The sequence below is a fragment of the Nycticebus coucang genome, chromosome 1 (genome assembly GCF_027406575.1).
Source record: "Nycticebus coucang isolate mNycCou1 chromosome 1, mNycCou1.pri, whole genome shotgun sequence".
NCBI classification, from domain to species: Eukaryota; Metazoa; Chordata; class Mammalia; order Primates; family Lorisidae; genus Nycticebus; species Nycticebus coucang.
In genome coordinates, this window is record NC_069780.1 from 128,744,054 (window position 1) to 128,754,185 (window position 10,132).

General features: G+C 38.3%; 1 protein-coding gene across 1 annotated transcript; it reads left to right on the forward strand.

The window, feature by feature from the left end:
* The first annotated feature begins 605 nt into the window (after nt 1-605).
* MTX3 (metaxin 3) lies at nt 606-9,512 on the forward strand. The gene is made up of 9 exons (XM_053587656.1): nt 606-700; nt 1,176-1,245; nt 1,613-1,689; nt 2,842-2,934; nt 3,450-3,632; nt 3,778-3,854; nt 4,339-4,496; nt 6,065-6,153; nt 9,208-9,512. The coding sequence occupies exons 1-9, from the start codon at nt 620-622 to the stop codon at nt 9,316-9,318; spliced, it is 939 nt and encodes a 312-aa protein (XP_053443631.1). The 5' UTR covers nt 606-619; the 3' UTR covers nt 9,319-9,512.
* Nucleotides 9,513-10,132: the final 620 nt, after the last annotated feature.

Here is a 10,132-nt window from a genome sequence, read left to right on the forward strand (position 1 = left end):
ACAAGGAAGAAAGATATTGCATATTGAAGGAGAAGCCCTGAAGGCAAGCAGAATTTATTTTTATTTTTTTATTAAGTCTTTTGTACATAGATCATAAATACATTTATGCCCAAGCAGAATTTACCAAATTTCAGGAATAGGATTACTTTCAAGAACAGTGAAGCAACTTAATATGAGAGTGACATCTGAGATTGAGACTTGGAAAGGCAGGCAGAGGCCAAATAGATGGGAGAAGGGATTGAACAATTATTGAGTGCCTACTGTGGGCCAAGGTTTTTCCCTCCATGTCGTCATTTTAAGCACTTACACTGTCTTGTAAATAAACTGTCACCCATATTTTACAAACAGATTAATTTAAACCTAGTATAGTAATGTTCAAAGGGCTTGGAACATAATAGGCATCCAATAAATATCTGAAGAGTGGTGGGCCCAATTAAGACTGTTACTCGTTAGACCAAGCTGTTCCTCAGTGGACCTTTTAATCCTTCCAGGGGTCCTCTCGCAATTTCTCTAGAGCCCGCAGTCGCCCTCGCAGCCTCTCGTCCCGCCCCCGCGTTTCCACGTGCCGGAAATAGGGTGAAAAAGTCCTTCCGGAGTACTAAAGGTCAGCCCCCGCAAGATGGCGGCCCCCTTGGAGCTCAGTTGCTGGGGAGGAGGCTGGGGGCTCCCTTCGGTACACAGCGAGTCCCTGGTGGTGATGGTGAGGCGGCCTCGCGGGCCGGGGCGCGGGACGAAGGGCGGGGCCGGAGGTGCGAGGCTGGCCGGCCCGGGTGCCCGGCGGCGCTGCGCGGTCGGGCCGGGCTGGGGCGCTGCACGTTGCACCCCCTGGGCTCCCCGCCTCGTCCAGTGACAGCCTGGCCTGAGAGCCAGCCAAAGTCCGGAGGGAGCGTCAAGGCTTGTCCGCTTGGCTCCGAGTTTTCTCAGCCAAGCAAAACTGTCATGGGCGGCGGAGTGAAAACCGAAGCGGGGGCGCCCCTCCCCCGCCCCGCACCCCCGGAACCTTTTGGGGAACAAGGTCCCTAAAAACCGGCTAGCTGGCGAGCACGTCCCCGACTTGAGGTCATGGGGAGGTTCGCAGCCTCTGTATCAGGGGGATGGGACATGAAGTAAAGCTGCTCTGCAAATTTGCATTACGCACTCTGTCTAAAGTGTTTTAATTGCAAACTCTGTTTCAGGCTTATGCCAAATTTTCTGGTGCACCTTTGAAAGTCAGTGTCGTAGATAACACCTGGAGAGGTTCAAGAGGTACAGTGTAAACTTTTAGACACCTCTTTCTGCCCTCTTTTTTTTTTTTTTTCTCCTTCCATTTAAAGCTACGATGTATATAGCGATAGAGTACCTTGGGGTTTTAGTTTGTCTTACCGTGACCTTGGCAGTGTGCTGCTTATGATCATTTTGAGTAATACCTCGAAGTGCAAGCCAAATCAGTGGAAATTATGAGAAATGAAAATGTTGTTTAGAACTGCTCTTTGCGAGACTGCAAAAAACTAAGACAAGCTTACTACTCATTTTTCCCCCGTCAATTGTACCATTGGTATAGTTTTAGCGTATTGGAATCTCTTCAGAGGAAATCACAATGTTTCCTCTCATGTAAACTGTTTTTTGATTATAGGCGATGTACCCGTTTTGACAACTGAAGACAACATTGTTTCTCAGCCAGCAAAAATACTAAATTTTTTAAGAAAACAGGTGGGTGGTTCCTTTTGAAGAAGTAGATTGTTAATCCCTGCATGTTATTAAAAATATAAATTGTAAATTTTTTTGAAAAATTCTTTTTGGCCAACTGGACAAATTGGAGATACCTGGGATTTGATTTAAAAATAGACATGAAAATCACTGCTATGAAGTATGGGTTTTACAGTGATTTGAATAGTCATGTGAAGTATAGTCAACTTATATTTTCATGCACTTTGCTTAGATTTTATTGAAATTTATATGTAAGTAGATTTAGTTTAACTATTTTCACTATGGCACTTATTGATAGGATTGTCAATTTAGTCCCCTAGTTGCTACACATTTTGTGCTCAGCATGACATCCAAGTTCCCACCATCTAGCAACTATTTTATTTTAAAAAATGACTTACCTGATAGTAGCAGTTTTATGAAATAACATATCTAGAATGCTGTACTCGTAAAGAAATATATACAATGTACCTAAAATGTTTAAACATGCAAAGATTAAAATTATCATAGGTTTGGCTCATACTGTACTTAAAAAAAATTGTCAATAAAATTTGGAATTTTTCTAAACTGGAAAGTTTCTGTTATTTTTTCATGGGGAAAAATGCAAGCAAGAAATCAAAACTTTCCCCTCTTGTTAAAAATAATTCTTTAACTTTTATTAACTCAGTACTGTATGCTGTGTCCTAACTAGATCATTAATGGCATTGAAATTATAGTAGTTAAAATTAAGAAAAAACAAAAGTAGTTTTTATTGACCTTATTGTGTTCACGATGCTGTGCTAAGAACCTTACATGTTATTAATGCATTGCTGACCAGTCATGAGTTACCCTGCAAGTGTCCGTGAAAAATTGTTGGTCAACAATGTGCTAGGCTGTTAGAGGCATTAGGTGATTCTGTATTATAAGCAACTGAGAGATGAGGCGGGGAGAAAGAATAAAATAGGCTGAATTTGGGAGAACTGGGGATTGAGACTGGGAGAAAGGAATCGGGGAACAGCTGCTATGTTAAGCAGTGGTTCACTGAGTTTGTATTCTCCTCCTGTTTAATATCATGTTTGCCATTTCTGGAGAAAAATAGAAATCTTAATTTGATTAGCTTCGGTGTCTTTGGGATGTTCTTTGACTTCTGAATTTCTTTGGTTTTATGTTTTTTAATAGAAATATAATGCTGATTATGAACTCTCAGCAAAACAAGGGGCAGATACATTGGCTTACATTGCTCTCCTTGAAGAGAAGCTTCTTCCTGCAGTAGTGAGTGTTCCTGAATATTACAGTATTTTGATGACTTACTTGAAAATGTACTTAGTTTATTTAGAAGAAAAGCTATGAAAAAGACATAGAAAATTTCACTTATGTGTTAATTTTGATTCTTTTGTATTTCTGTGAAACTGGATTTTGTTAGATATTTAACCAGTATATGAAATAACAAAGTGAAAGGTAATGTCATTTTGGAAATAAAAACTCTTTGTAGGAGATGGATCTTTTTGTTCCATGTGTAGTATTGGGTGAACTGTAATTCATTCATTTATCAAATATTTATTGAGCACCTGCTGTGTGCCAGGCCTTGTTCTGGGTGCTTGGGATATAGCAGTCAACAAATCGCACTCATTTAAAATAATCTTGTTTTATCTTGAGTCATTTGAACTGGAAAATTTGTATGATGTCACTTTATATAGAGATTTATGAAAAACTTTCACATTAGTTCAGTGATCTTTCTTTTAATAAAAGAACATACTTGTAGTGTTTTTTTTTGTCTTCATTTGCAGCTTCACACATTCTGGGTTGAGAGTGACAACTACTTTACTGTGACAAAGCCATGGTTTGCTTCCCGAATTCCTTTTCCCTTAAGTTTGATCCTGCCTGGAAGAATGTCTAGGGCAGCACTGAATAGAATCGTCTTGACTAGAGGACAGCCTCCCCTCTACCACCTTCAGGAAGTGGAAGCACAGGTATGGTCTGGGCTACTCTCTAAGCAAGGGCTTTCCAGAAAACGGACAAGAGAGATAGCAGACATGAACTTGTCTAGAGTTGCTTGCCTTGAAAGTGGTTTTAGAGCACCTTTCCTTCTTTTTGGTGTAATTTCATCTTTATTAGATATACAGAGATGCCAAGGAGTGCCTAAATCTTCTGTCAAACAGATTGGGAACATCTCAGTTTTTCTTTGGAGATACGTGAGTATATTCTCTCAAAGATCATTTTGATGTTTTGTGCACATATATTCAGTGAGTAGTTGTTTGAAGCAAGTCCGCTTGTCCCTCCAAAAGATGAATTTTTCACTTTAAAAAAGATTAAAAAAATAGGTTTTTATTACAGGCAACTTTTTGTACCAATGATCATCTAACATTGACTTAATACATTGCATAAGTGAATTTAAGATAAGACCTCTTAAGACTGTTCCCACTCTGCCACCGATCTATTTAATACTTGTGAGTAAAGACGAGTCTATAATTAACAACTCCATTTTCTTCTAAATAAAATAGAATATTAAGTAAACTACTTAATGAGTAAAACTTTTATAAAGTAAAAAGGGGATTATACCTTTTCAAAGACTATATATGTACTTCAGAATTGACAAATGTATTTAAAAAAATTGTAAACATAATTGCAAGTTAATATTTTCTTCACTGCTTAAAAGAATCCTTAATTTATTTCTAGGCCTTCTACCTTGGATGCCTATGTTTTTGGTTTTCTTGCACCTCTTTATAAAGTGCGGTTTCCTAAAGTTCAGCTACAAGAACACTTGAAACAGCTCTCCAACCTGTGTCGCTTTTGCGATGAGATCTTAAACAGTTATTTTAGGCTTAATCTTGGAGGTAAGGTGGTGTCTTCAGCTGATGTTTGTTTGCATATTCTCCTATGGATGTATAAGCAAAATTCCTTATTTTAATTTTAAAAAGTTGTGTGTCAAGTGCTGGTTTATAGCACTTCAAGAACTTGGATTTTCCAACTTAATTTCTATTTCCTTGTGTTAGTTATTATTTAAATAGAGAAATAGACCTTTGCCTTTTGTCTTTTCCTTTGGATTTTTACATTTCTTCTTGTTCTTTGAATATTGCCCCTTTGAAGTGGGTCATTTTCTTCTAAAAGATTAAAACTACAGGTATTAAGTCCCTACTAAAAAATAGTATTTATCCTTATGCAAATGCATAGTTACTTTAAATGATTCTTACCTGCTGCTTCTAGCATTTTCCTGCAAGAACAGACATCAGCAGCAGATTGATTTTGGTGAGGTACACTCCCATGATTCTACTCCCTGAAAACTGATTGCATCAGACTGGAGGTATCATAAATAGAGGGCACTTGTCACAGAGGATGTGCTGCTGTGAGTGTGGGGTCTGTGCTTCAGTGGTTGGGACACTAATTTACTATTAGGATAGTTGGCTGAAATTGTTCTTCTAAGAAATAGAAGTTATAAAGATAGCTGGCTTAGGCTCGGCACCCATAGCTCAGCCGTTAGAGTGCCGGCCACATACACCGAGGCTGCCGGGTTTGAACCTGGCCCAGGCCTGCTAAAAACAGCAATGACAACTATAAAAAAAAAAAATAGTAGCCAGGCGTTGTGGTGGGTGCCTGTAGTCCCAGCTACTTGGGAGGCTGAGGCAAGAGAATCACTTAAACCCAAGAGTTTGAGGTTGCTGTGAACTGTGATGCAATAGCACTCTACCCAGGGCAACATAGTGAGAATCTGTCTCAGGAAAAAGAAAAAAGGATAGCTGGCTTAGGTGGACAATTTATTTTTTTACGTTGGGTTCTGTCTTTTGTGTATAGGGAGGTGTTAGTAGTTTGGGAGTCATGAAATTAGGTAATGGTCAACCTTGTTACTTTGAACCAGTATTTAACAAACCTGATAACATGGTAAATAAAACATCTTGGGTCCTAATCCGGACTTACTAAATAAGATAGATTATAGCAGTCTGTATTTTTAACATGCCTCTAAGTATTTTGGATGTCTGCTGGGTAGTTGTTTGAGAGTCACTGCCTTAGAAAGTTATCCAAATATTTGTGACCAAAGACCTATTCAAAATTGGTGGGGGAGAGGCTTAGTTTAAATTGGAGAAGGAAATGAGGACTACTGTGCTCTTTTATTGCTGACTGAGGCTGCCTATGTAACACTTGGCAGGTGGTGTCGCCTTAGTGAACAAATTTTAGTTCTTTGGTTTAGAATTTGGTTTTGGAGAATTACTATCCCTCTTAACTTTGCCTTTGAACCCAAAGAGCATGTTTTTTTCTCTGCCTTTTATTGTGAGGGTGGGGCACTTGTGAGGATGGGTAGACTTAACATTCTTTAGATCTAAACAGCTTTAAAGCCTTTCAAAATTTCCTGTCTCCCTTTCTCTCTCTCTCTTTCTCTCTCTCTCTCGTTTCTGCCCTGGCTTCTTAGGCATCTCTCCAGCTGGACAAGAAACAGTAGATGCAAATCTGCAGAAACTCACACAACTTGTAAATAAGGAATCCAACTTGATTGAAAAGGTCAAGTTCACTTTAATCATTATTTTATGGTAGTTTAGTATTTTCGTTTTTGCAGCTAATGTTATAATTTGGGTCATGCATTAACTGTGCCCTTTTAGTTTTTTAAAGAGCTTACTTTTCAGAAAACTGTTTAAATTACTTTTAACTAAAGTTGCACATAACATAGTGTTTTGAAGTCAGCTGTGACCTGATTGCTTTAAGGAAAGATTGGATAATAGTATTGGGTTTACTTTTATCACACAGTCAGTATTTTTTTAAGCTAGGAAACTCAAAAGATTGGCTTCTAAAAAACAAAAACAGTTCTTGCTTGCCTGTCTGCTTCGCTCTGTCTCTGAAGGTTAACATTTCTTGAGATTGTAAGCAGCTGGCTTATCCTTTCTTTTTACCACCACCATGATGTCTTTTTCTTTCTTCTATGTGAACTGTTTTAATTTTTTTCCTTCTTGTTCTTTTTTGTTCTAAATGTAGTCTATAGTTTTACCAGTGTAGATATTTTGTCATTTGGGAATGTTCTTTTCATGAGAAAGAGACTGAGGAACCACGTAGGGTAGAGAGCCAACAATGGAAAGTTCGAGGGTGATTCTGGTTGGAAAAATGCAAGAGGGTTGCACATATTTTCCCAAATATCTGATAAATTTGTGTTTTTGGGGGGACACAAATGAATAATATTTTATTCTTTCATAAATTAATGGGGTAATGAGGCCCAGTAACACTGGCTAACAGTTTTTGAGGTTTGGCACTGTGTTTTATGAGCTTTCTGTGGGTTATCTCAGTTAAACCTCATGCTAGCTCTATGCGTGCATGTACTATTATCATCCCTATTTTACAGATGAGCATAGTGAAGCATTGAGTGTAGTTTATGTTACCTGCCCAAGATCATTCAGCAAAAAGGGAAGGAGGACTGTGAACCCTAGAAATGGAGCTTATGCAGAGCTTTGCGGTCTGTTACTCTGCCCATCACTCAGCCCTCTAGCTCATGAATGAGAGTGTGTGTCCATTACTAGTCATACGAACAGCCACGTTTATGGTGGTCATTCTCTGGTTTGATCGCTTTTTTTTTTTGGTAATATTTCATGTGTTGTTACAATTTGAGAAGTGAGTAAAATTGCTTAGAAAAATTGGGAGAGCTCATTATTTTGAAGTTTTGGTAGGTTGAGTTAAAATGCCTAGTCCATCTCAATTTTTAGCTTAATCCAAGAAATGTCGTGAGAGGAAAAATATTAAGTATGGATAGAGGAAAAGATCATTCATCTGCTAGATGAAGGCTATTTAATATAGTTTCCATTTTCTGTATTTGGCAGATTCATGACAGTTACGGAATGGAAAGTATGAAATACCTATGTGTCCAGAAGCCCAAAGCAAGGGGCCCTGTCACCACTTGGTATAGGGAGGATTGTGTGGTTCACTTTTTGCTACAAGATGATAGAATGACAAATCCTGTTGGTCACTACTGTTCATAATTTGGACAGAAAATATGGAGTTTTTCTAAAAAGTTATGTTTGAGAAACTTAATTCTTGCCCCCCCCCAAAAAAAAGACATCTTAACACAATTGATTTAAATATAAATAGTTCACTAGGAATACTTATTACCATTAAATTAAAAGTTAATCCTTTTTTTTTTTGAGATATAGTCTGTCACCTGGGCTAGAGTACCATCCATGGCCTCAGCCTAGTTCACAGTAACCTCAAACTCCTGGGCTCAAGCAGTCCTTCTGCCTCAGCTTCCAGAGTAACTGGGACTATAGGTACCTACCACAATGCCCAGCTGATTTTTTGGTTTTTAGTAGAGACAGGGTCTGGTTCTTGCTCAGGCTGGTCTCAAACTTGTGACCTCAAGTGATCCTCCCTTCTCCACCTCCCACAGTGCTAGGATTACAGGAGTGAGCCACCATGCCCAGCAAAAGTTAATCTATTATTCTCTTTGATTTCCTACCCTACAAATCCTGTGTCCTTCTGCTAAAGCATTTCCTCTATGCTTTAAGAAGATAAAGGAGTTTTGAATGTTTCACACATACATAGTTATGAAACTGTAAAAAGAGCCTGCCTATCAAGTAGATAGTAGGACACCACTTTCTGTTGGTTTTGTGTTTTTGATGGCAGCTGCTTTCAAGTCTTTTATGAAGTTAAGCTGATAGTGAACTCAACACCAGGCCCTGAATGTTGCATTTTGTGGAATACTCTAGTTAAAGGTAGTTTCCTAAGGTTTGGTTGAGCGCTAAATAATCCCTATCTTAGTGTTTTCAGAGAAACACTATTCTGCTTCTCTTTAGGGTAAGTCTGGAATTCTTGGGCATTTTCTTAATATGCTCCACATTAATTTGTTTTTCTAAGTTAGGCTTAGAATGATCCAGGATTTGGAAGACCTCTGGATTAGGCCTAAAAACTTGCATCTTCCTTTCTGCTACTTTTCCTAGCTTTCTTTGGTCTGCATAGACTCAGCTTAAAAGAGCTTATCTTTTTGAGTGGAGTACAGGTCACTTTCCTTGAGACAAAGAAGTGTAGTTGAAAGAATAATAGTGTTGGAATAAAAAGACCTGGGTTCAAGTTTCAGTTCTTTAGCTTTGTGACTTGGGGCAAATCACTTAACCTTTCTGAGTCTTGTTTTGCTAATCTGTAAAACATGGAAGGACTGTGTCTGCCCTTCCTCATAGTGGGTTGGGAAGATCAAATGAAGTATTGTACATGAACATAACTTTGTAAACCATTGGTCTTAGTGTAGCAGAAGCATTGCTTTTCATCTTACTATTAAAAGAACTCTTAAAACTAAGTCATGCTGTGGGTGAGTTCAGTAGAATATTCATTTTGTGGAATTACTATAATTTTGTGAAGGTATTCAGATGAGCCACACTGCTTTTTACAGACACTGAGTCAGCTGGTATTTGAGGTATGACATTTAGAATTCTTGAGAGATTATTTGCAAGAAAAGGGTTTCTCTAGCAGCCCCGGAAACATATGGCTCTGTATTCTTCTAGGCAATAGTTTGGATGGGGAGGCCACAGTCTGCATACGTGGTGTCACGGTATTAGTCAGATGTATCTTTTGTACTTTTTACAGATGGATGACAATCTTCGCCAAAGCCCTCAACTTCCTCGTCGGAAACTGCCAACACTTAAATTGACTCCAGCAGAAGAGGAAAACAATTCCTTACAACGGCTGTCACCCTGATAGCCCTCATGCTTTGTGGCCAAAGTCACGTGATTGTTGCAGGAATCTCTCACACCAAGTGTGTGAAGGCAAAGAGAAAACACCATAAGAGGTGTAAGGAAGACTCTAAAACAAAAGGAATTTTCTATGACATCTACTTTTTTTTTTTTTTTATTAGGAAGCTTGTATCTAGCCTGGCAGTGCATTTTAAATAACATCAAAGTGAATGCTAAATGAACTTAGTGGGGTTGTGGGGAGGGAGAAAACACATTGTACTGTATACACAAAAAACAAAAACCCTGCCTTAACATTGGCAGATTTTTGCCTTTGATTCACATGTTGCTAACCCAAAGCTGTAATTCTGTACTGAATGTGCACCCTTAACTTATTCAAGTTAATTTATTCAGTTTATTAACATAATTTTCTTAGACCAGGCTGAATACCTAATATGTGGCTCTTTGGCTGAGGCTTTTTTCATCTGTTTATAAATATGATGCCTATTTTAGAAAGTAGGAAAAATATAAATTACTTCAATAGAGAAGCCTGTATTTAACTTTAAAAAGTGAAGAGGAATGTTTTAATTATGCTTTCATACATCTAATCTTTTGGGGGTTTAGTGGAATGTTTTTTAATTATGCTTTCATACATCTAATCTTTTGGGGGTTTAGGCACCTATATAAATATTAAAGGTGGTTACCCATAATATTCATCTGATGATATATGCACTTCAGTATAACATTAGTATTGCTGACGTGTTCTATATAGGTTAGCAAGGGCTCTTTTAGTTTACTGGGCAAATGTGGCAGCTTTACACCTATGTCTAGTCATCTTTCTT

Coding starts and splice junctions, on each gene's coding strand:
- MTX3 (XM_053587656.1), top strand. CDS start 620: ATGGCGGCCCCCTTGGAGCTCAGTTGCTGGGGAGGAGGCTGGGGGCTC. Junction 2,935..3,449: donor AGAAGCTTCTTCCTGCAGTA/GTGAGTGTTCCT, acceptor CTTCATTTGCAG/CTTCACACATTCTGGGTTGA. Junction 4,497..6,064: donor TTTTAGGCTTAATCTTGGAG/GTAAGGTGGTGT, acceptor CTGGCTTCTTAG/GCATCTCTCCAGCTGGACAA.